Source organism: Falco rusticolus, chromosome 11 (assembly GCF_015220075.1).
Source record: "Falco rusticolus isolate bFalRus1 chromosome 11, bFalRus1.pri, whole genome shotgun sequence".
In the NCBI taxonomy this organism is placed as follows: domain Eukaryota; kingdom Metazoa; phylum Chordata; class Aves; order Falconiformes; family Falconidae; genus Falco; species Falco rusticolus.
The window spans coordinates 28111686-28136872 of record NC_051197.1 but is presented as its reverse complement, the minus strand read 5'-3'; the positions used below and the strand labels follow the sequence as shown (position 1 = coordinate 28136872).

The 25187-nt window shown below is 50.6% G+C and overlaps 2 protein-coding genes across 7 annotated transcripts; both read right to left on the bottom strand.

The window, feature by feature from the left end:
• Window positions 1-881: 881 nt before the first annotated feature.
• Window positions 882-8444, bottom strand: RNASEL (ribonuclease L). 4 transcript variants are annotated; one of them, XM_037404134.1, is made up of 6 exons: window positions 5492-8444; window positions 5015-5103; window positions 4394-4584; window positions 4172-4289; window positions 3251-3372; window positions 882-2120 (listed from the first exon to the last, which is right to left on the bottom strand). In XM_037404134.1, exons 1-6 carry the CDS (start codon window positions 6939-6941, stop codon window positions 2063-2065), a joined length of 2028 nt encoding a protein of 675 aa, XP_037260031.1. In that variant the 5' UTR covers window positions 6942-8444; the 3' UTR covers window positions 882-2062. The 4 variants fall into 4 exon arrangements, 3 of the variants coding, with proteins under 3 accessions (XP_037260031.1, XP_037260030.1, XP_037260032.1); XM_037404133.1 differs by having other exon boundaries at window positions 882-2198; window positions 5492-8441; XR_005106727.1 differs by lacking the exon at window positions 882-2120 and adding an exon at window positions 3452-3793 and having other exon boundaries at window positions 3259-3372.
• A 5601-nt stretch (window positions 8445-14045) lies between these two features.
• On the bottom strand, window positions 14046-20291 carry RGS16 (regulator of G protein signaling 16). Of its 3 annotated transcripts, none has more exons than XM_037404136.1 (5): window positions 20064-20291; window positions 18660-18746; window positions 17914-17975; window positions 16445-16611; window positions 14046-16177 (listed from the first exon to the last, which is right to left on the bottom strand). In XM_037404136.1, exons 1-5 carry the CDS (start codon window positions 20141-20143, stop codon window positions 15977-15979), a joined length of 597 nt encoding a protein of 198 aa, XP_037260033.1. In that variant the 5' UTR covers window positions 20144-20291; the 3' UTR covers window positions 14046-15976. The 3 variants fall into 3 exon arrangements, with proteins under 3 accessions (XP_037260033.1, XP_037260034.1, XP_037260035.1); XM_037404137.1 differs by lacking the exon at window positions 20064-20291 and adding an exon at window positions 19354-19560; XM_037404138.1 differs by lacking the exons at window positions 18660-18746; window positions 20064-20291 and adding an exon at window positions 18140-18435.
• Between the last annotated feature and the right edge of the window lie 4896 nt (window positions 20292-25187).

Sequence of the window (25187 nt, the reverse complement as noted above, 5' to 3'; positions counted from 1 at the left end):
CAGTGAAGGTTCCCCAGTAGTTTCCCAGGCTAGGTAAGCAGCAGGCGGGGAGGTCCCTGGCACAGTGGGGCAACAGTCCATGGTGAGAACAACAGGTGGGAGTTTCTGAAGCTTTTATGTGAGTTTGCGCATGAGCATTGTGTTATAATTACCTAAGCATCCAGGCAAGTGATCACACCAAAAGGAACACAGCTAGCTATGGGAGAGTGCTTGATACATAACCAGTTTGGGAATACTTAACCAAGGACAACATGCATAACAATATATTACAATGTAGAATAATGACCTCTAATGCCTTGAAGTGCTTCATTACAACAAATCCAGGTTATAGCTGTACTGCTCTCCATCGCCTATCTCCTTGCCATTTTTAACATTCCACATTTAACTCTACAGTACATCTACAAGCACACACAGCTAAACAGATCATGGGGCTCAATGGTGTGTTCTGGGCAGCCAGAATTTGTAGAGGAGATGGGTTCAAGCACATCCACTCCCAGAGGTTTATATGCACGCGAACACACACATGCAAGCACTGATGCTCACCTTTGCACCTCAACTCATCCACAAAATCCTCACTCTGGCTCCACAAAAAGAATGCAGACACCCCCACCATTCAGCCCACTATTTCACAAGAGGGAGCTTGCTTCTGAGGACAGGAAGCCTTCAGTACTTCCCAACATCTTTTCCTACCAGATACCCATATGGGCCAGAAGCAATTCACCTGAACAGTGACAAAACCATCCACCACCTTACCTAAACAACCAAGAGGCGCCTCCACAGAGAGGCAAAAAATCCCAGCTTTTTGGGTGTTTTATAGTGCTGCAAGACTATCTTTCTGTGCAGAGGAGATGGGGGAACCTCATTCGCAAATGAGTGTGGAGTCAGTTTTCCAGGCGAGTTTATTCCAAGTTTGGATCTCCTTAGGCTAATCGAAAAAACATAACAGTCCCAGTTTGAAAAAAATTAAACATGTTTTCAACAGCTGAAAAATATTTCCATAAGCAACATACAATCATTGTGCAAATCTGAGCATTAGCAGGGAAACAAGCAAGCCCTTGGACAATCAGATGCACGTTGCATGCCGTAGGATTGCAGGAATGGGTTTGTGCCACCCAACCTCCAACATCAAAGCTCCGAGCTGGCTGCATGCTATGGCTGTATGGGCACAGCTCCATGCAAGGGAGACGAGCCTGGCAGGCGGCCGGTCATACACCACCGGCAGCACCGTTTTGGAGACAAGGAATGCTTGTGCACAGCCCTGCCTTGCAGGTGCAGAGCTAGTCCTCTCCAGGAGGAACCAGTCCCTGCAGCCCCCTTGATGTCAGCGACCTTTTTCAGGTGAGTGAGGGCTGCTCACAGCCACGGAGTGTTGTGGGAGCAGGCTCTTTACATCTATTCCTTGTGGAAACAACTCCGGCATCCCCCAGAAGTCGTCCTTCAGGTCCCAGCAGGCTGGCCTAGGTGAGCCTCTACCAGATCAGAGGGACAACAGGCCAAGGGCAGCTCTACAGCCAGACCATTGCCTAGACATCACATTTCCTGGCTGCTGTGTTTCAGGAAGGCTAAGAAGAGAGAACCCATGTCATCTGAGGGGTAGATGAGCAGCTTATCAGCGCAAGCAGTAGGCAATATTGATGCTAGCAAGGAGCTCCAAGTCCTTTTCCTTTATCAGAGCCTCACATTGTCTGGCAATGCCCAAGCTCTTCTCCTGCCTCCCAGATGCATTGGGTATATGGGAGCTGTCCCACATCTCCCAGCTCTCTGTAAGGATCGGGGCCTTAATCTCCCCTTCACACAGGAAGATAAGCCCAGAGGGCCAGAGGTAGTCAAGGGGGGCCTGGGCTGGCATTCAGCTTAGCTCCACTCCAAAGCTCATGGTTGTTACACCAACACTTCTGCAGCATCTTTCATTTCTTAGCCCAAGTCCTCCATGCTCTGCCCCTGCATGTGCTGTCTCCCATCTCCTTACCCACTTTCTTCAACTCTTTTGCAGATGAAGAAATAGGGAATAAAAGGAGGTAGTGGTGGTGGGATCAGGCATGGGATAGGAGGCAACGACATCCTACGGAGAAGGGTCCTGAATGTCTGCAAAGTGACTGTAATTGGGATTCTGGCGTAACCTGTTGTAGACATAAATGGTAAGTGCTGGAAAAAGCTTCAAGAAATACTCAGCATGGTCTTCTATTTTGGCAGTGATCCTGAAAAAGAACAAAACCAAAATGGATTTTTAAAGCTTTGCCCAAGGAGTCAAGTGTCTATGATGCCCTGGTTCCCCCCTTGCAGAGAAAAAGCCATTCCAGAGGATTTCTGGTAACACAGGAAGTTATTCCTAGAAATCCTTGAGCTGCAACTTTTCTATACATTCCCTAAGCTTTTCAACCCATTTTTTTCCACTATTCTTCCAGCACCACCATCTGCCTAATCCCACCTGCATCTTCACTGAAGACCAGTGCTGGCCACCACCTTCAGTGAAACCATCACTAGGAGCTAACACCACCTCTTAACCTCATGTCGAAGCACCCATGACTATAGAGGGTTGGAGACTCTGGCATCTCTTTAGGAGTCAGGACCTCCTAACAGGACCTGGTGCTTCCTGATCCATATCTCAAAGCACTTCAGCACAGTAAATATCAGCACTTTGGAAATACTAGCAAGGTAGGCAAGCAGGCTTTTCAGAGGTTTAAAGGGTGATACAAATATTTAAGAGTGATCTAAAAAGCTTCCTGGAGTTATGGCAAGGAACATCAGCATGCAGCAAAAAGAACAGCCCAGAAGGACACGTTCACTGTGCCCTCTGCTGTAGAGCCACGTCTCCAGCCTGCAGGCTGCTCTGCAAAGGCAAGGGTGCAGAAGGAGCTGTCACCAATTCTCTGGAGCTGCTGGAATGGAAGGCTCTGGGTGAGGATAGTCACCTGTGGGAGATGATCTGGGACTCAGATTTTTGCTTCGAAATCTGAGGTCCAATCCTGTGAACTAACTTCCTTTTCCTACCCTCAGGAAGGTGACCGAGGGCTGACTCCAGGCTGCGTGCTGCCGTGACACGCAATCTTTCACACACTATGGTGCTGCCAGAAGAGATAGCCCCTCTAACAAGATGAGCTTTGACGGACTTCCTCCCACATCCCAGTTGTGTTCACCCTTCTAGAAAACTATCTGAAGAAGATTTTGCTCTCAAGCTCATTGACACTTGCAGATACCCAGATGCTCCCTGTCATGCAGCTGTGGCAGGGGCAAGGATGTGAACACGTACCTGGTATCTGGGTGTTCATCCAGGTTTCTGATGAGCCTCAGTAGGTCTGTGACATCATTGCTATATTTAAATGGTACTCCTTTCCTAGGATTTTCCATGATATTCAGAACATCTTTGTCAATCTGAAAAAAAAAACCAACCCATGTAGATGATTTTCTGCTTTTCACACACCACAAAAGCAACACGTCTACCTCCACTCACCACAACCACTGCCTTTCTGCAGGGACATCACTGTGCATGGGCAGATCTTCTGACCCTTAAAAGTGTATTTGCCAACACGAGCAGAACAGTTCACTCTGCAGGGCATGTGCTATACAGACCACCTGAATCTGCTAAGTGTTCCCTCTCCTGCCTTGCCAAAGCATGCCATTCACATTAGGAATGTCAACATGGCACAGGAGATTTTTCATGGATGCCTGGGTGCAGGAAGGACTCGGGAGTTTTGATCCAACTGTCCCACTGCTGAGAGGATCACACGCGCTGCCATACTGAACCGAGACTGTCCGATCTCCAATGATGCAGCATGTCTTTCCAGGACGGCACCTGCAAAAGCAGGCCTGGTCTCACTGCCTTTGAGCCAACCTAACAAAACACTTTCACCAGAAAATTCCTGGCCACAAGGGCCAGAAGTCCTTGTCATAAGGGGTCACCAACAAATGCCCTTGAAGGTGTGCCAGCTAATTCTACAATGACACACACCCCTACTACCACCCCAGATAACAGAGCTCTCTTTAGCAGAAATCCCTTTGGTTTATTTTGACTACATGGCTCAGACTTAATTGTTTCCCCCAGTTACCTGTATCAGCGTGAAGCTACTTCTTCCAGTCACAGTTTTGAACAGGACCTGTGAAACACTCAGGAAAAGCTTCTGCCTAAATGTCTAGCTCAAACCTTGCATCAACCCAACGGGAAGAGGATTACCTTTTTGGTCCACCGTGGATAAGGAAAACTTTTGGTAGGATTAGGAGCTTGAAAGACAGTTTTTCGGTTCTGGAGATCTTTGATTTTATTCCATATGCTCTTCAGGAACCTGAACCTCCTGTGCAATAAGGAGCTTCGTTAGCTGCAACAGGACATGGCTGTTCCCAGCACCACAGGCAAATCCTGTACTGAAAGCTTTTCCTTTGTATTGCCAGGACTTACGTCTGTTTGCTCCAGAAATAGGGATGTTTGCTCAAACCTTCCAAGCCTCGTTCATCGTGAGAGACCAGACTACTTACAAGGTCCAGAGCCTCATGGTAGTCAGGGGAATCAGCAGCCAGATCCTCAGTACTGACTTGCTGAAGGGGTTTCCTACCCCCCGTCAAAACATACAGCACGAGCCTCCTGAGGGCCTGCAAAGAAATACATCACTGCTTACGTGCCAGATGCATGACGCTTCTTACCAAACAGAAGAGGACTAGTATTTGCAAATGAGACGACTGCGTACACGAGCACCCACATGCAGTTACAGGTGCACAGAAGCATACAAATATACACAAGCTTTGAAGCTATGTGCACAAAGGCAGAGGAGGCAGGCACTATAATCATGCTCACAGTGTATCTGTGGCTATCCCAGCACCAGCCACAGCCTTGCATCCTAATCACTATCATTATTATGCAGCATCTATATGTTGCTTTGTTATATATTATACGGGCTTTCCCAAAAATCAAGGCGTTTCCTAGTTGAGGATGCAGAAAGGCTTCCCCTAGAGCTCACAGCAACAGAAAATATCAGCCAGAGCCTGAAATTTTAAATCATACATTGATTTGCAGAGAAGTTACCTCTAAGTCTGAGTTTACAAGTTCTTTTTTGTCTTCAATCAACTTCCTTTTATTATCAAAGTCTGCCAAGTAAATTTTGCCACCTAAATCTGAGGAAACAAGAGAAATTGTTAACAAATAATAATGGAAAACTTTAATACAGTCTGTCACTGACTTTTGTATGGCCCCTTCTTTAGAAAACTGTTCTCTGAAGTGATCTGCTGTAGGTTGATCTGTCTGCACAGCCCTGGAAAGGAGGGCAGATCTAATGAGACATGTAAAGTTGTTCTGCTCACTCCTCCATGGCTGTCTGCGAACATACAACATGCAAACATCTATACATATTCAAAGAGAAGAGCTAATGCCACAGACATCCCATTCTGTATAGACACACACAAACACCCACCCACCCCTTTTTTTTGGTAGTTATGAAGCATCTTCTCTAAACTACAGGCAACAGGAAAACAAAATAAAAACATTGAGAAAGCAAAAGATAACCTATGAAAAAGTTGCTGGGATGCAGATCCTGGTGAGCAAATCCGAGGGAGTGCAGCTCTCTCACTGCCTGGAATATCATCTTCAGAGCATCTTTGTAGTACATTTGGTCTTCTGGTTCCTGCAGATGTTCTTCAAGGTTTTTCTCCCAGAGGGGGAAGCACAAATACATGTAGCCTTTCGCCTTCTCAAACTGGAAAAGCTTCAGTAGGCATTCACAGCTACCACATTGTTCGAAGAATCTTTTCTCTTTGTCACCCTCTGTACTGCGGCTTATCCTTACTGCTACCTCTGTCCCACCGTGGAGCCCCAGGTAGATGCCGCCCTGGGAGGTGTTGTGAATTCTCTGCTTGATGTATTGAAACGTCTTCAGTTTGCCAATCATAGGGCGATATATTGCATAAAGTTTTTTCAGCTGGTCCCTCCAGCGCTTGCTGTTTGGCTCCCAGTCCTTGAGGGTTTCTGGAACAAACCTGGCATTGTGCTGGTGAAGAAGACGTGCCATATTATGAGCGCGGTTCCGATTTGCAACAGCGATAAGGTTCCCAACATCAGTCCGTGCTCCTTTTTCACACAACAGCTTTGCTATGTCGCAATCATTTTTCTCTACAGCCACCATCAGTGCTGTGTTGCCCTCCTCATCTGCATCATCAATATCTATTTCACCCTTCTCCAATAAAGTTTTCACCAAATCTGGGCTCCGCATTTCAACAGCTAGGATGAGGGCAGTTTTCCCACATTCATCTTTGCTTTTCACATCAACACCGCAGTCCAGCAGGAAATGGGCTATGGAGACAGCAGACTCGTATTTTTCCTTGGCACAACCTTTCTTAAGGGCATGGATCAAGGCATTCCTATCTTTGTTGTCACGAATGTTCACATCAGCCCCCATCTCTTGGACAAGAGTTTTGACAACTGAGAAGTAGCCCTCCCGACAAGCATCCATCAGTGCTGTCACACCTCCTTTATGCAGGTTCGCTTTCTCTTCACTAACTGCCCTCCTCAAATTCACATTTGCTCCTTTACTAAACAGGAATTTCAGGGCTTCTTCATTCCCATACCATGCAGCCTCCATGAAAGCTGTGAAGCCGTTATCGTCATGGTCATTAATATTTAACCCACGGTCAAGGAGGAGCTTTAGTATATTCACATTTCCTGCTATCGCTGCCTCGGTAAATGCCGTGCCACCGTTGTCCTTCCTGGTATGTGGACAAGCACCCTTGTCCAGCAGAAGCTGGACCAGGTCCTCATCATTAGCTTGCACAGCACTCTGCAGCGGTGTCCAGCCACTTTCTGCTTTGGAGTTCACATCTGCCCCTTCCTCCAGCAGCCTCAGCACATCTTCTTTATTACTGTCCCTCACAGCAGCATTTAACTTGAAGGCCAGGTCTTCTGCTGTCTCTGTGCTGGAAGGGGTGGATGCCTCCTGCTGGCTGTGAGCTGTGGGCTCCATGACGGTCAGCAAAGGGCTCTGTACCTCTGACCTTCCTAACCTGAGCCCAGGGATCCCACGGGAGGATGGGAGAGGTGCAATGCTCAGTGCCTTTGTTGTGGGGGATGCTCTGGGTTTGGCTGATGAAGCACACCAGGCAGGAAAGCCTGCTATTTTAAGGGCTTTATGGTTTTCACCTAATTGATAAACAGAAAATCTGGATCGATTACATTGTGAAACCTCACTATTTAGATTTGATGTCCTGCAGGTCTATGTGAGGGGCAACCAAGGACAGCAATGGCAGTGCCAGCCGAAAGAGCTAAGGCCTGGCAAGAAGCACAGCTTTAGCAATTACCCAGACACATGTACTCATCCTGTTTGCTTGCCTGGTCTCCACACTAATTGCAACCTAGGCAGGCATCCCTTGGGGTGTCTGGGTGAGGGGACGGGGAAGAACCCAGGGTGTTCTTGCTATAAGTTTTATCTCAGACTTATTCCAGGTTGCCTAACAAGCCTGCCCCCAGCGATGTTTACAGGTGGAGAACGCAGCAGGCAGGCAGAGAGGGTCATTCCCCTCCGGTTCTGGGTGGCAGCCACACACGTGGTCCTGGGAAGTCCTGACCCGACACCTGGAATGAAACAGGCAGCCAACCTGAATCCCTCCTGCTTCCATAGGCAGTCAGGAGATCCTGCCTGACCAGAAGCCTTTCCTAAGCTTTTCATGACATTAAGATGTTAATTAGGCAGGACCTGATCCATCTATGTCTACTTAGAAAACCTGGAACCCCATTACCCATTTTCCTGCCTGCAAAAGCTGGTCCGAGTGACCAGCACTTCCGGGAGTCACTGTCTGACAAGCTGAACAAATTATCTAAGCAAATCAGAAAACGGACAGAGAAGTCTCAAGGAATAAAGCCAAAGTATAAGTTTACATGAATTTACCCTCAGGAAAACCTAGGATCATTTTAGACCTGGCTGTCCCCACCCCCACACACACCCGGAAATGAATAAACTATTTAATTGATTTAGCTGCATCCCATTTCCTTCCAGTAGCTTCTAGGTCTTCTGCCACATATATATTAAAAAAAGAAAAAAAGTTACTTTCCTGGCTCAAAAAGCAGCACAGCATTCCCTGGGCAGCGCGAGGCTCGAGCTCCTCTTCCTGTGGTCGGGAAGGCAGAAGCCGGGGAAGGGGGAAGGCAGGGGCTGCACGACTGCCTCCTCCCCAGCTGAGCACAAGCACAGAGCTGCAAGCAACCTGCCCTAGGAAATGTTTAAACATTTCTATCCCACCCCATGACCTTGGGCCAGGAGCTGCATCACGCCTGCGCCATCATGGCGCCACGCTGGCCTGCCAAGGCGTGAACCCTGCCCGCGGCACCCACCGCCACCATGGCGGGATGGCGAGGAGGGGGTCCCTCTGCACGGCCAGAAACCCAGCCAGGGCTTAAAACCCCTTCAAAGCCAGGGAGCAGCTTTTCCCAGCAGCTGCTCTTCCCTGCTGCTTCCCAGCGAGCACCCCCGGATAGCATTTGCTTCCCAGCAAAGCCCCCACAGACATGCTGTTCCCCTCCCAGGAAGGAGGAGCTCCAGGAGCATTTTATCCTCTTGCAGGGGGATGCTGGGGGGTTGGGGAGGCGTTTGGCACCTTCAGCACACAGCAGAGAGGTTGTGAGCTCAGTGCTCTCGCCGTACGCGCCGCCCCCCCCCCCCCCGCGCCCCCAGACTCCGTTTATAACATATGCTTAGCAGTGGTTCAGGAGCGGAAGGCATAGGAATATTAAATGTACCAGTGCTGGGGGTGTGTGGTTGTTTGGAGGGGGTGGGGCAGGGGTTTGAAGTCTTTTATTTTAAGCTTTTCTTTACCTTTTGGTAAATGTATCCGCATGAGGAAACTAGCCATGCTGCTGAATTTCCCCAGGAGCTCCAGGTCCGTTCGCGCCACAGGCAGCATGTTGCTGACCATACCCACACCAGCAAGCGGGCAGCTGCCCACTGCCCAGGCACCAGCCTGCTCCTCTGAAGGTCTGTGTACACCCAGTGCCGCCCAAGGCAGCCCAGTTCTCCAGCCCGTCCCCTCAGCCTGAAAAACATGTGCAGGTAAAATGTGAAGGAGCCCAGGCTGTGACATGCCACCCAGTTTCCCCCCCCATCCCATAATATATGGTGAGCTTACCAGCGTGCAGAGCCCGTGCAACCTCCCCAGCCACCTCCACCAAACTCTGCCAGCTGCAGGATTGAGGTCACGCTGGAAACAGGGCTGGAATTGCATCAGTGAATTCACACCTGGCTTCCCATGGTACGGTGGTACAAACCGGGTGTCCACACGTGTACACAGAGGCATGGCTGGAGGCAAACACCAGGGCATGAATGCAGAAAAGCACACCCTAAAGAGGTGCGTGGATGCAGTCCTGCACGTTTTACGTGCATATCCAAATCCTTATGTATGCCTGCATTGCTTGCTCACATCTGCATGCCAGCTTTCACAAAAGCTCTGCCTGTGCAGGGGTCGCTCCTTTGTACCTAACTGTCGTAGCAAGCATCCTGCTTCCCACAGCTCGCCCGCAGGGTCTGGGAACATCCCACAGTCTCTGGATGGAATTTCACAGAGTTTGTGCTGCCACAGGAGACCTTGACACAGCCCCACAGGGACAAAGACCGTGAAAACTCAGGGAGCAATCTCAAATCACTCTCAAAGCTGTCAAGATCCAGCTTCAATTCACAGAAATCTGCTGAACTCAACACCATCTCTCCCAGTTCAACCAGAGCTGCCAGTGTTTAACTATCCTGGGGAAAAAGAAACAAAAAAAAAAAAAAAAAAAAAGAGAAAAATAAAAAAGACATGAACCAGGAGAGCAGGAGCACATCACAGGCTCAGAGCCAACGATAAAGACATAAAAAAAAAAGTTATGTTACAGTATATAGTAATGGCACATCACCCACCCACCCAAGTATAAAAGCCGCCTTCAGCTTGCTAATTTAATTCAATTAATTCATTATCTTATGGCAGGAAGATGAGAGACCGCAGGACCATTGGAACCCAGACCCTAGGACCATCGGAACAAGGTGCCTGCAACCAGCAGGGCCACGGCAGAAGTTTCCTGTACACCAGCAAATAAAGATTTGTTGGTAGTATTTTTCCCTTTCCCTCATCCCTGATCCAAATTGCTTTCCACAGAGTCTTAAGTTTAAAATCTTAGTCCCTGTGGCAGGCAGCTGACGGGGAATAGGAAAGCCTCAAAGTTTTTCTAAAGCATGGGAGTCACAGAGCCCCCCTCCGCAACTGCTGCTGTACCCCCTACACTGCGCAGCTCCTGCTGTATTTGCACTTCTGCAGAGTCCTTATCTGGCCCCATACACACAGGGCTCGGGAGGTGGACTGCTGAGACACAGTCAGCAGGGAAATCAAGGGCACAATTAAGCAAATCTTCCTTCTCCTCCATCCTGATGGACCTACACCCATTTTGCAGCCCTTCCCCTGAGATAACATTCTGAGCACCCATGTCCTGGCTACCATGCGAAAATAAACATGAGGCAAAATGCAGCAACAAAAGCTGCCTGCCAAAGACAAAATAATTTTTAAAGCTGCTATGAATAGTAGGATGGCTTTTTCTTCATGTTCCCCACACTTGCTTCCTTATTATATTTCCAAATGGGAATGTCCCAGAGTTTATATGCTTGACCACGCTGATGTGACTTTCAGTGCTGGAACACAGCACTGGAAAATAATCCACAGAAGGATGTGATTTAAACACTGGCAGGTGATGCGATCCACACAGGACCATCAACCACGTTTCACTTTACTATGGAGCATTTTTAATCTGCATTTGCTAGATTTTTTAGACTGATGCTCAATGCTCATCACCCCAAAAAAAAAAAAACCACCAAAAAACCCACAACCCTAAAACAAAACAAAAAAACCCAAACCAAACCCACAAAAAAACAACAACAAAAACCAAAACAAACATAAACCCACCCCACCCCCAAAAAAACCAACCCAACCAGCACATCTGCCAGCAGGAGTGGGCTGGCAAGAAGAGGTGAGGGTAACAGCAAGGCAGGCAGGGACCTCACCAAGCAGGGCACCATGTCCCAGTCCTTGGGCAAGGAGAGTGGAGCAGGTCCATCAAAAGCATCCCAGATCAGTCAAACAGATGAAATAAGAAGCCAGGCTGAGGAGTTGAGCTTAAATGCATTTCCTGAGCAGCAGAGGCAGTTCCCCACCATTTCTCCCAGCTGCTGCTCATCCCCAGCTTCTCCCTGCAGGCTGAGCCCAGGTTGCAGCTGCACCATGTCAGAGCTGCCCTCCAGCACATGCAGCCCACCCCGGGGGAGGCCGGAGGGCTGCAGAGCCCAGTGCTGCCCTCAGCACCCCAGCAGTGTCAAAAAGCATGAACATTATTACTAATTTTTTCTTGGTTCCCAGGGCACCCCGGAGGTAAGAATCCCTGCATGCAGCTGGACCAAGTTAGCAACCTCGGCATTCAGCTGCGTGTGTATTGAGAGGGAGGGTGACCCCTGTGGAAATACATCACATGTGATTTTTGGCACTTTATTCAGGCTAAAGCCTTGGAGTGAAAGGCGCAGAGCGGGAAGCAGCGTGAAACAGCTGCTGCCTCCCCATCAGCTGGCACAGGGGCTGGCTGAGCACTGCAGAATGCTGCATAAGGTGTTTGGGGTATTTGCAATGGTTCAGCTCACGCCCTTTGCTGGTGACCTTCCTTCAAAACCGTATTTAAACAGCATTTTGTAGCATGTGTTTGCACGCTGTCTTTAAAAAAAAAAATCATGGGTGTACACGCATACACATGCAAACAGGTAAGAATTTGCCTGCATGCGTGTGTTGTTTTGCATGCGTCCCCATCGCGGTGCATGCACACAGAAAGCTCAGCATCGATACACCTATACATGCGCATCCACCTGCTCAAATATGTGTCTTCGTGGGGCCACTCGTGCACGTACGTATGTGCCCTAAGGCCACCCCGAAGGCTGCGTGGTCCTGCTGGAACAGGGACCCTTGGCCGCAGGAGGAGACAGGAGAGCTGAGTGACAATGCCACCCCACCGAGCCACTGCTGGGAACGCGCCGGGTCCCAGGGCAGAGGGAAACGGGTGGGTTTTTTTCCACCAAATAAATCCACCCCCCATCCTGGCTCATGGAAACCTGGCCCTGGAGCAAGTATGTGTCACACCCCAGGGGGGGACAGTGCCAGCCCCCATGTTTGCTCCCCGGAGCTCAAAACTTCTCTGCTGCTTCCAAATTTGCAGCCTCTGCCCTGGGAAACTTCGGTCGTGGTTTATTGGAAGCAACCACAGCCGGCCGTGCCCAAAGGCGGTTGCAGGAAGCTTCAGCTCCTCTTTCTCAACGCAGTTCTGTGGGTTGGGGTTTTTATCCCCCCAAAGGCTTTAAAGGTTTTGTTATATTACCACTGGGTTTTGCCAGCAATCGTGAAGGGTGCGCTGGATGCAAGCATGGGTTCATTGACTGAGTTTTCTCTTTGGGGCAGCATCTCAGACTTGCCAAGATGAAACTGCCCTGCAAATGGGACACTCCAGTGTCAGCTGTGAAGTCGAGTGCTACCACCGAGGCTGAGACTTGGCCTGGGCCATCCATTTCCATGCCTGGTACATCCAGAATGAACAGACCCCCAATTTCCTTCTAAAGAAAGCTCAAAAAGATTTTAATTGTACATTTTTCTTACTTTTTTTGTTCATCAAACATAGTTTTTTAATGGAGAACCAGATTTAAACAAACTTCAAGGTATGCAACAGAAAACATTAATTTTGCTTTAGTTGGAAGCTGCAGTTAAAAAAAGAAGATCATGATTTTTGTTTCTAGTTGCTTCTAGACTCTTTTTCTGCTCTTTCTTGCCAAATATCTAATTTAAATACTTCCTGGACACCTTTCAGCTCATTTGTTCCCTCTGACATGCACTAAGATCAGGTATACACACAGGCTGCTGTGATTCTGGATCTCCTGTCTCGTAAGACATGGCCACGCTTAATGAAATAGTGAATAAAAGATGAAGGGGAAGTTTAAACTGGCTTCCTCCAGTTGAGCGGATGGCAGCTGTGGGGAATAGGGATGGAGGAGAGTCGGTGTATTTTACAATGAACGATGCTCCTTGGGCTCTGCGTGGCTGTGTTAGAAGAGACATAAGGCTTGGTTACAGACGCAGTTGCTTGTAAAAGGCTCTAACGGCAGAGACTGGCTTGTGCTAACAGTGATCCCTTGGGACCCAAGTGCTCCTGAGTTAGTCACCTGCCATGCCAGCTCCTCCTCGGCAGTCCACTCACACTCTCCTCCACTGACGCAGGCCAGTTAATTTTGGCTTCCAAAACACGCAATAAATAGAAAGAAGACAACTTAAAAAACATGCTTTGTTTGGTTTTTATTTGGAGCATTAGCATCTCCGAGCTACACTTTGACGCTTCCCTCCCCGCATCGCTCATGCCGCAGGCATCCCTCCAGTGCTCCTGTGGTCCCCACAGGTGCCTACGCCACGTGTCCCCCCTCTGCCCTCCCAAAGCATCCCGCAGGGACGCAGGGGACTGCTCAGACCTCAGAGACAGCGCATGCTGCAACAGAGGTAGGATGTTTTCTAATAACCCCTCTAATACTAGATACCTTCCCCCTTCCAAATGAATTCAATCAGCTGAGTTATTGATAAAAATCAAGTATTATTTATGACAGTGACCCAAAAGCGGGTTTTGCAAACAGCAGCCCTCACTTGAATTCTCCCGTGCTTTTAAGGCAATGATGTCTTACTGGTACTAAATAAGTATTGGGAACTGCAGTGCTGCAAAGTGCTCAGAAAATGGTGACCAATACAAACAGTACTGAACACCCTGGCAATTAATATATTCAAAAGTTAACTTGTGCTTTCATTTTTGCTGTGAACTGTTCAGTTTTCTTCACCTAGCCAAACACCATGAAGCTTTACCCTTCACAAGTCTTTCCCTTCCTTTTCTGTTCCTGACATTGCAACTTGTAAAGCAACTGTAAATGCCCCTTAAGCCATACAGCAGAAGCAGCTTGCTTTAGTACGCTTTACAAGTCATCCAAAATTAGAATGTAAAAATTAATCAAAAGCCCACAACCAAAAAAACACTTGCTGTCATAGTATTTTCCTCTTTACATTTATTTTATAATGACAATATTATGCTAGTAATGAAAACAGACCATTGTGTGTCATTCACTTCAGTAACACAACGAAGGTGGTTCCAGTTGTAAAATAAATAATAAATAAGAAAGCAGTTAAAATCTCCCTGTAAACACAGCCGGGGCCCACCGAGGCTCAGCAGTTAGAACCGGGGTGGGGAAGGTGGAAGAGGACTCAAAGTAACGTCCCCAAACCGGTCCTGGGTCCCTCGCTCTGCTCAAACAGCTGCAAAAAGCCAGAGCGATCCTGTGCTCGGGCTAATGCTTGGGGCGGCGTGGGGTGCTGGGAGGCACAAGATGGTTCCCTTGGCAAGGAGTGAGTATCAGCAGGATGAGGACCTCCAGATTTGATATTTAGGGGTAAATGGAGGCACATGTGGCAGCCCAGGCTGTCTCAGTAGGAAACTATGCTGACGGCATGTTCTCCATGACAGAGCACAGGACACTGGTGGGCTCCCCATCACCCACCCGCATGGCTGCTGGCACTGTTGCTGCCAGATGGCACCCACAGCTTTCCAGGGTGGCTGTGGGACCCAGAAATCCCTGCTCAGAGGGGCTTTCTGAAGAGCTCACCCCACAGTTCTGAGCTGATGAAATGTCCTGCCGCACCCCGAGATGCTGAATTCACTGCACGCGTTGCTGTTTTACTTGGCTCCCTGGATTTCTGGTAAAATGCTGTGGCCACTGTGGTTTCACCAGCCAAGGGAACACCAAGCCCAATTTTAAACCAGGGAAAAGCCCTTCTCCCATGTGTAAAAAATAAGTTTTCAATAGGTTCACTCAGCAAAGTGCCTGTTTTACATCACTGCTCTCTGTCTAGGACAGGCTGCTAGTCTACGTGCCGAGATGCCACCCGCGTTTTAAGGGGAGAAAGGAAACAAGACGGACTGCAAAGCATCCTTTTACTGCCATCAGTGGTCCTCCAAGCTCCAGGGAAACCTGCCACCTCAGATCCCTCTTGCAGTCCTGCCAGAATGCAGCTCTCGCTGCTGCTGTTCGCGTACCTTGCTCCACGGGCATGTTACAGATCTGGCTGGTCACCTCTCTTGTCATACAGAAAAGGTGGGAGGCATGCTAAGTGCTACAATATCTAAAATAATTTAATTTACAAGCTCCTTGGAGCAAGGTGTATGCTTTCAGCAGTGCTCTTGGAATAAATATATATATAGTAATAATGATAAAATAAATAATAATAATAAAAAATTATGCGTGTGACCTAAGAATATGTGCAATCTAAAGGTCATGTAGCTTAAGCAAGGGATAAAAACATCACTGCTAGGGAAACGCTGTACTGGAGGAAGGTGTAAAGCGTTGATGCAGAGCATGTGTAGGAAATGGCAGAAGAAGGATCTCAGGATCAGGATGTAGGGTCACTCCAGCTGAAAACGCCGTATAGCCTTTGGACTTTCATTCTGGCCATTCCCTCGTAGGAGAAGCCCTGTGGGCAGGTCTGGGGTGGTTGCCCCAGGCACTGCGGGAATTGCAGGCTCCTGTGCTGGCTCTGCAGCTGGCGGCTGATGCTGCAGGTCAGAGGCAGGGTCCTGAGAGCAGGTGGGAGCTCCATAGTTACAGATGCTCGTGGGAATCTGGTCTCTTTTTCCCGGCCTTGCAACACAAGTCCGATTTCTTTGTGTCCCTGTGGTGGTGCAGGTCTCCGGCCATGCTGCAAGGGGAGGCATTGGGCTCCCACCAGCTCTGCTCCTCCAGGGAGGGAGGAGGACCTCTCTTCCCAGCAGCTTGGTGGGAAGCGGGAAACGCTTGAGGTGCTGGGGATCCTGTTAAAAAGCCAGGGCTTCAGCTGAAGCCCCGAAACGTGGACCTCAGCCTTTGAAAACCGTCTTTCAACCTCTGCCTGGTCCCCCAGCTCATGCCCCCACGGCAAATTTGGGCTCGGGTCAGGTATGCGACCGCTTGCTGATGCCGCGGCTGGTGGCCTGCTTGGTCATGTCCTGGTAGGAGGCGGACTTCAGGAACCGGGGGTAGGAGTCCTTCTCCATCAAAGTGCGGGTCTTAGCCTGGGCTTCATTGAAGCAAGCAGAGGTGGCACCCGAGAGGTTCTTGCGAGTGATCTCCCTGGTTTCGTGGTCAATATTCACCTGCAAGGAAGCAGCATCTACAAACATTAACTCGGCATTAACTGCCCTCCCATGGGAGGGCTCTGTCTTCAGATGGGGTGAAGATGCTCGCAAGCCTTAATATCCCTTCATGTTGGTAGACCATGCAATGTTAGAAATGAAAGTTCTCATGAACAAGAGCACATCTTCCTCCCTGAGCTGAAAGCATTTTAACAAAACTCACTGGGGTATTTTATTCTTTTCCCACCCTATTTGATATCACAGAACAGAGGCAGAAAATGTTCTCACCTCCCTGGGTGCCTCACTTTGGACAAATTCCTCAAAGATCCTGTTGGCCTTGGAGGCCAGCTTGGTTTTTGATCGGGTCTTTTTGAAGTCCTCGCATGCCAGCCAGAAGTCGAGGTTCTCCTCACTGAACTCTGTCTTCAAGAAGGTGTGGAAGGCGGTCACCCCACCTGGAGAGAGGAGAGAAGGGTGGTTAACAGGGCAGAAGGGGGGAGGAAGAGGAGGACCACTGCCAGACATGGCCCTGCCTGGCGAGCATTGCCCTGAGAGCTCAGACCATGACATCTGCAGATTTCCTTTCCCTCCAGGCAAATTCCACCCTCTGAGACACTGCTAATTGGCCTCTAGACTCCAATAAAATCCTTTCCCACAGACAAGTAATCCTCTGGTTTTATTTTTCTGACCTTTCTGTAATGAGGCTTCAGTGTATTTTCTTTACAGCTTCGAAAAAGAGCTAATTCTACCTAAGGAGAAATCCACTGACGTATCAGTACGCCTGCAGGAACCAAGCAGTGATGGCTTTATTTTTATTTCTCAGCTGAGATCTAGAGGGAACGTGATGCTGAGGAGTATGGGAAAGTAATTGCAGCAAGGATTTTAGAGCCAGGCTGCAGGGGTGTATTAAGTTACAAAGCCGGAGATGCTTGTTAGCCATCACAGTGTCTGAGGAAGGTGGGGAAAAAAAACCATGCCTAGCCCCAACCTAGCACTATGGAAGGACTTTCTCTTGCTGTAGAGTAGATTTTAAGGTAGACAAGTAATTTCTTAAAATTTGGCACTTCTACCATTTTTGTACCTGCTGTAAAGCCCAGTGTAAGGAGGGGACTATGTGTGGGGCTCCAAAAGAGGTCCTCTCTCTGGGGCTGGAGGTACTGTCCCCATGGGGGAGAGGGAGACGGCACCTTATGGGAACCCTGTGCATCACCATACGTCTAGCAAATACTGGAGGGAAAATGGCTACATGTAACTCGGTAAAGCAGCTGAATTCATTCTCCCTGTGGAAGAGCCATCCCCGGAGGCATGGGACACACAAACAGCTAGAGGGTAGCAACACAATTTTCTGAGCAACAAAAGCCCATGTGGAGGTGGCTGCATTGCTGTGTAAAGGAAGGCACCAAGAGCAGACAAGCTGCCTTCTCCTGAATGTGAAGAAATCGACAGTCCCCCCTGACCCACTGCTGCACATGGGATGCCCACAATGATGCTCCTGTCCGGAGGCAGTGCTTGTGCCCCTCAAAATACACCCAGCCAGAAGAAAACGCTACAGATTCACAAGCTAGGAAATGAGACCTGTGCATCAGCTCTATCAGGGCAGGAAAGGGGACCCTTCCTAAATCCTAAACCATCTCATTTAGGGAGGAGACAAGACCTCCTCCTACGCTTGCTCCAGATGCACCGTCACCCCCTTGCTCACTGGGACTGTATTTGTCCTACCTGCCCTCAACAAGAGAAGAAAACAAGATCCTACTCACTTTTACTCTTCAGGAGCTGGTCGAAGGACTCCCTCCATTCGAGTACCTCTCGTGAGGAGTCTCTGGAAAAGACAAAAGGATGTGAGGCTCATCCTGCCGATGTTTCTCCTGCCCCACAGTGAAGGACGGGAGCACTTCAGTCAAGCGGCCCCATTAATGGGAGACTGCAAGAATGGAGGCAGCGATGCTCAGTAGGAAAGCAAAGCGAGACCCTGGGCTCCATTACCTGTGGGCTCTCTTTCCTTTCTCCCTTTCTTTTACCTTCCCCGACGGCTCACCAGACCTCAGCTCCATAGTGCAGCTTTGGCCAGGTAGCTTCTCTAGAAGATACTCAGAAGAGCCCTCTTCTGCTGGTGCAAGCCCAGCAGAGCCTCCTCTGTAAGAAGACACCCTGCCTTCAGCAACGATATTTAGTATTTAATTTTAATGTTGCCTGCATTCCCCAGGGGTCTCAGCCACTGGTCTCAGACACCAGGAACTGCAGGAGCCCTCTCAGCTTCTTGCCTGTTGCTAAAATCCTGCTCTCTTGTGCCTAATGCCAAAGCATCAGTTCTCCCATCTGATTTTATAACTGGTAGAGCTGGGAAATGATCCGCCTTCCCTGCCTTCTGGGGTGGGATTATGGGGAGGGTGAGCTGTGCTCAGTCCTCTCTGCTGCGCAGATGGGCAGGAGCATCCCCCAGGACAGCCTGGTCCTCAGGGACCTGTCCCAGGCTGAACCTGGGACATGGCACTGCTTGGCTTACCTCTGCAGCTTGCTGGAGGTCCCAATCCTGTGCCCCAGCTCTGGTTTATGAAGCAGGATCCCTAAGCGGGTCTTCAGATCCTTGGCTCTGGAAGAGAGGAAGGGGAGAAGTGGGATCGCTGGACCACTGGACTGCTGCCACAGACCCCCTGCCTCACAGGGGCTGCACTCCACAGACCCGACACAGCTCAGAGGGGCAGCCCTTGCTTCTCAGCTTCAGCTGCCTCTTTGCCTTCTGATTTACAAAATAAATGCTCCCCCAATTGCTTTTTCTGCTCCCTGGCAACCACACTCAGCAGTGCATTAAGCCCAGAGGACCGTTTCCTCCTGCTTGCTTTCCTGGTAGCGCCGTATGCATTTATTAAGCACGGTGAGCTTTTTCCTCTGGGGTAGGTAGCAGAGCAGCGGCTGAGTGCCCAGCTGGAGCCCCCCCCCAGCCCCCCCACCTCCCTGGAGTTAACCTGGCTCCTTTTCCTGTCTCCCTCTCCCGGCAGTGCTACACTGCTCTCAGAGCACTGGAAAAACACAGCAATCACTCTCCGCTTAGCAAAGCGGGAGCATCTCCCTGCTGCGAGGCTGTCGCAGCAGGGCTGCTGCTCCCCTGCTTTTTTTTTTGGGGGGTGCCCCTGAGTCACCAGGAGCCTGTCACCATGTCATGGAGATGGTTGAGCTCCCCAGCGGCACCATCCACCTACCCCATGCCTTTGAGACCCGGCGAGCCTGGTGGCAGCACGATGATGCTCCTGTGCCAGAGCCCCTCTGCGAGAGCCTGAGATGCTACTGCCTGTCACTGCAGCGGTGGCATGGAGGCACCTCCCTACCGGGAGGTCTCTGCGGCAACACGGCAGGAGCTGCTGCTAAATCAGCTCCGCTCCCCAGGGTCCCCCCAAGGCAGCGCGCAGTCCCACTGCTATTTGCGTGCTGCAGCTCATTCAGGCATCCCAAGGCGCTCAATACAAAAATAAGTGTTTAAATGTCAAGCCGGCAGCACGGGGCTTTGTAGCCGTGTTTGGCAGGAGGAGCAACATGTCACTTAACGTTTCGACTGTGTTGACAAAAATAGTCCTGCTGCTGACAACTTGAAGCAAGTTCTGCAGAAACAGAGCCAGAGAAACAACCCTTGTGTGTTTGTACACACAGACACACACAGGGCAGCCCTGTCCAGCCTCCTCTCCCTCGGCATGTTTTACCTCTATGTTCCCCTCCTGGGTAGCAGAACAGATGAAACCAGCAAAAATCACTTGGGCCATCCTTCACTGCAGGTTTTCTTGCGGTCTGTACCCCAGTTTCTACAGAAATATCACAGCCTCAGCAGCAGAGGCTGGCCCAGCCGCTCTGAAGTTAGGTGCATCTTTTCCAGCTAACCCTCTGCATCCCAGAACTGCGGCATGGCAAAGCCCCTTACCTCTCCAGGCAAGTGATGGGGAGCGCAGCTAACCCCTGGCACATGCTGAAAGCTGGGCACCCAGGCATCCAGCAACTCATCGGGTCCTTACAGCAGCAGCAGGGGTGTGCAACAGGCAGCTGCGGCACCACCTGCGCCCGCGGTTGTGTGCTGTCGGCTGGAGAAGCGGCTAGGAGCCCTGCTTTATATCGAGTGGGAGGGGGGAGAGCTGGGAGGGGGGCCCAGCATCGCTCCAGCCTCCAGCCAACCAAAAGCTGCTCCAGCAGTGCCCGGTGAAGATAACGGCTTAGGTAGGTTTCTTTTGTGCTGTGAAGGGAGGGGGGAGTGGGAGGCCCAGGCTTGTCCTTGAGCATCACAGTCATAACTGCTTCCTCGATAACAGGAAAAAACAGGCTCGTTTCCACCGACGTGCAGAGGCTGCTGAGTAACCGCCGGCGGGTGGGTGCACAGAGGGGGAGAGTGAGAGGGACAGGACAGACGCTGTCATGCATGGCAATTCGTCAGCTCTGTCCTGTTGCCCGAGGACTTTCAATCCTCCCAGCGCTGCCAGGGCTGGCATGGCGGCATCGCAGCAACACGCTTTTCCCCAGGTGCTTGAAGCAGGGGGTGCCAGTCCCCGGCAGAGTCAGGCTGTTCTGCAGCACCCCAGGGGCAGATGCAAAGCCTGGGGGAAGGGTTTGCGCTCCCCAGGGCAATGCAATAACCCCTCACCCTTGTGCTGCAGGTAGAGCAGAAGGGTGTAAAGTTTCCACATCCCCTCAAATTGCACTGCCGGTCTTACAGCTAGAATAAATAAGGACTGATGTCTGACCCCATGTGCTGGCAGAAGTTGCACCTCTTCATCACAAATCCTCTGCTGCGTCTATGATGGGAGAAGAAAAGGCGTGGGGAGGCACATTAAAAAAAAAAAAAAAGTCTTAGCAAAGCGAGGAAACGCATCTGATGAAGGTGGATCCTAATGAGAACTGAACACAAAGAGACTAAAAGCAGGGGGAAGGTTGGAAGCTGGAGGGAAAGGACTGAATCAGCAAAGCATGAAGAGAAAGAGTTAAACCAGTGTCAGACTGTGCAGCAGTGAACCCCAAGGTCTAGTGCAACAAGCAGAGAGGTCCACGACAGCCAACAGGTCCCCCATGCCAAGGTCGAGCTCGCACAGGGTCCCTGAGAGCTGCCCTCCCTGAGATTCCCCACTCGGTGGCTCTGGGAGGGAGCTCACCATGGTGGGGGGAGCGACCCTAACCCCCCCTGCCCACAGCCCTCCCGGGGCAAAGGCAAGAGCTGCCACCTCCGCTCCTCATCCTCTTCCTTCATCCCCACTTGGTCCCTGCTATTACCGGCTCCACATCCATCACAGATATTTTTTCCAGAGCTCAGGTTGTCTCCTTCCCTTGCTGCCTGCATTAATCACATGTGGGACATTGCTGGAGCGTCTTGCTCATGGGAGATGAGTCGTGCCAGGGGAGGCGCAGGCACGTGGCCGTCTTGGCCCCAGGCTGGGGAGAAAGGCTCCTCTCCAGCTGCCCTCGGGGAGCAGAAGCACGAGGATATCAGGACAGGAGACTTTTGGAGGAGCACCAGGCACCCCAGCTCCCTTGAACTGTAATGGGGACTCCTGTATTTTTCCCACCACTTAGAAAAAGCCACTGAATTATCTTGCCCAGGGCTAGCCGTGAAAGATGGATCAGGACTAATGAGCAAACACACGGTTTTAGCTCTTGTCTTGGCATTAATGACAAAAGCAGCCTCTTGCCCGATAGCTCTCGTTTGTTTGCTTGGGGTTTTTTCCACTTGAATAAACAATTTTAAGGCTTCTTGGTTACAAATATTCAGCTACAGATAAATGTCTGGAGCTACAGAAAGCTCTTGTTCATGTCTTCCCTGTGCCTTAAAACCATGATTAGAGCTGTAATCCTTGCTGTGGATTTAAGGAAAGAAGGGGAAGAGTAAGGGTGAGAGGGCTGTAAGTTCACCTTTGCCTGCATAGATGCTAAGGTCTGTGCATGCCCACAGTGTGGGCATCACTTACCTAACGCAAGGTTTGGAAGTTCTCAGCCACATCGGCCTGATGTTCCATCCCAGCTCACTGCCGTGCTGGGAGCACTGGTGTTGCAGATGTGGTACGGGCACCTGGCACCCACAGGAGAGGGTCACACCCAGGTATCCTGGCACTGGCCACACACACATACCCCTCACACTCCCCTCCCAGCTGTAGTGGTTGGCCAACAACATGTCATGTCTCTTCTCCTCTGTTACCTGCATCTCCATCTCCTCCCCAGTTTTCTGCACAGACACGGTGCTCAGCAAATCCCTGGTGCTGATTTGTCTCATCATTTTGCAGTGCACCTGGTGTCAAGCAAGACTTCATCTGTGTCTTTTTTTCCCTTTAAAATCATGCTCACGTTCTGCAGCCCGTTCTCCCACGTACAGATTTGCAAAATCACAGGATGGTCTGGTGATGCTGCCTGGTGTTTGAGACATCCCCCGAGCAGGTTACGCCAAGAGGACAGCCTCCAGGAGGCTGGGCACGTGTCATGGACACAAAGGACAGATGAGTTCTGGCAGCAAGTTCGTGGTACCCGAGACAGCCGCTGCGCTGGGAGCCATGTGCTGCTTGAAGCAGCTGGGGCCATTGTAACTGTATGGCAAAAACACAGCCGGAATGGCAACGACAGCCATGGCCAAGGGGAGAGCAACACGGGTGATGAGAGCCAGAGCAGAGAAGCTCTGGACATCTCTGCTGTGGTATTACAGCCTGCTGAAACCTTCACCTCGCTTCAGCCCCTGTCTCCTCGCTGCTTTTTCCCATAGACAAAAAGCATTGGGCAAGTGTGTGCATGGTTTTACCTTGTCCCCTCTGTAGCAGTTTTTGAAGGATTTGGCTCGGGTGAGGCAAAGCTGATGGCAAGGCAAAGCGAGGAAATGCCTGCACTGGGAGCTTGGTCCCTGCAAGCTCCCATGGGAGGGAGAGACCCCTAAAAAACCTCAGTGGGAGGGAAAGAGTCAGTCAAAGGCTGTGTCTTTCTTGGACATCACAATCACCCAGCCAGAAAATGCACAAAGCCATAGGAAATGTCACACTCCTGCCAGAGTCCCATGCTTAGGTGTCTGAACTGGTGCGCAGCTCTGGGATGTAGACACAGCAGTACCATGGGTGGGGATCTTAGCCCAGCCACAGGAATGGGATCAGGTCATTCCAGTGATGTCCTCCCCACCAAGGCCAGGACAGACCCTCCGCCCGCTCTGCCGCAGCCATCAGCTCCCTGCCAACCCTCCGCCTGGCAGCCCTGCTCCCTTGAGGCAGCTTTTCTAACTCTTGCCTTCGATGGGGTGGGAGATGCTGTTCGAGGATAGGCAGCTTGCCAGCCTGGGATGCAGGAGGTGCAATATTTTATAAATGTAGAGCTCTTCAGTGGGGTTATGCAATAGCCTCCAAGCCTGACGACGTATGTGTACTCAAATGTCTTTATGCTGCTCTATATCTAATTTAATTACGTCCTTCCTGTCTCATTTAGCTTAGCAGCCTCCCGCGGCTCCAGCTCAGTTGCCTGTATTATCAGCCCTTGTTTGGGAACACAAAAAACATCTGTGTCGCAATGCCTGGGGCCAGGCTCCCTTCCCGTAAGTGTGCCACAGCCTTGCCGGCACGAAGCCCACCTCCCATCTATGGGGACCAGCCCTCTGGGGGTTACGTTTCCACCAGAGAGGTCCTGGCAAGCCAGGCAGGGTGTGCTGGGGGGACCCTGCATGCTTGGGCTGGGAGATGGCTGGAGCTTGGGGGCATCTGCGGTGGGAGAGCTGCATCCGCAGCCGCCCTTTGGCAGCGCAGTGCCAGCACTGCCAGCGGTACAGCTACCAGTTTCCCCATCAAAAGTAAAACACAAAACCTCTCAGCCCTAGGCATTGCTGCTGGGTTAGTATTTGTGAAGTGCCAGCAACCTTGAAAAATAGGAAAATAAAATTTTCAGCTCCAAAACTACACCAATGAGGCAGGTAACAGGGAAAAAGGTGGGACTGGTGACAGGGTGCAAAGCGCCCTTGTGCATGTGGCCCAGTGCAGAGCCAAGCTCCAAGGAGAGTTTCTGGTACCGAGTATTTTTTGCATTTTTATATAGCTTGAGTGGGATAAGAAGGGGAGGATACAGAAATGGATGGGAAGGGGAAGGAGGAGGAGAAGAAGAGCTGGGCCAAGCCACACTGCTGAGGTCTTTCTGCATCGCAGAAGATGTGGGCCAAGCAGGCTCACTGAGGAGCCTGACACCTGATTTCTCCTAAACTGATGGGGAGCCACAGTGGCGGCAATCAGGAACAGTAAAACCTGAAGACAGCACCGCATGCTCCCTGTGTTGCTTCAGCAGAGGCTACCAGAAGCGTGAGTCCCCTGGAGCCATCTGCGTGAAGTCAGGGAGATGCTGAATGCAAAGGAGTGGAAGGGAGAGACTTCAAGGTGCTGCTTGTGTGGCACAGCCCCTTCCTCCACCAGCAAGCTGTTAAGCTCTGGTTGTGTTGAAGGAGAGATACAGGCACAGGAAAAGGGGAAAGGGGTGCTGGCAGGGTGTCACCCATGATGGGAGGTTGTTGCTGTGCAGGCAGGAGCACGGCATTGCTCGGAAGCTGCCGTTGGTGCCCGGGAGGAGCAGGGAAGCCACTGAGACTGCAACAGCAGTGGAGCATTTACAATGGGTCTCCAGTGAGCCACACCACAGCTGGGTCTTGGCCATGGGCACAGCTTATGAGACAGGGATGGTCAGGGGCTGCTGTGGGATGCCATGTCCGTGTGGTTGCAGGTAAACCATGCTCCATGCATGCCTCCCGGCCCAGGGTAACCCCCACCCCGTTGTGGGACAGGCAGCTGCCTGCACAGGCAGCAGTGCTTGTCCCTCAGTGGCTCCTGTGAGACAACAGGTTCTCACTCTAACCCAAGGAGCATTTAATTCATTCCCGACAAAAGCGCATGCTGCGTTCACATGAAGCACGAGAGGAAATAGCTGCTCTGGAAATTTGTAGCAGTGCGGAAAGAGATTATTAAAATAAAAAAAAATTAGAATCACAAATGAGTTTTTCAAGGGGCAGCTGTTATCCACTCTGCTCACGTGTTCGCTTTGCACAGCACTGGAGCACATCTGC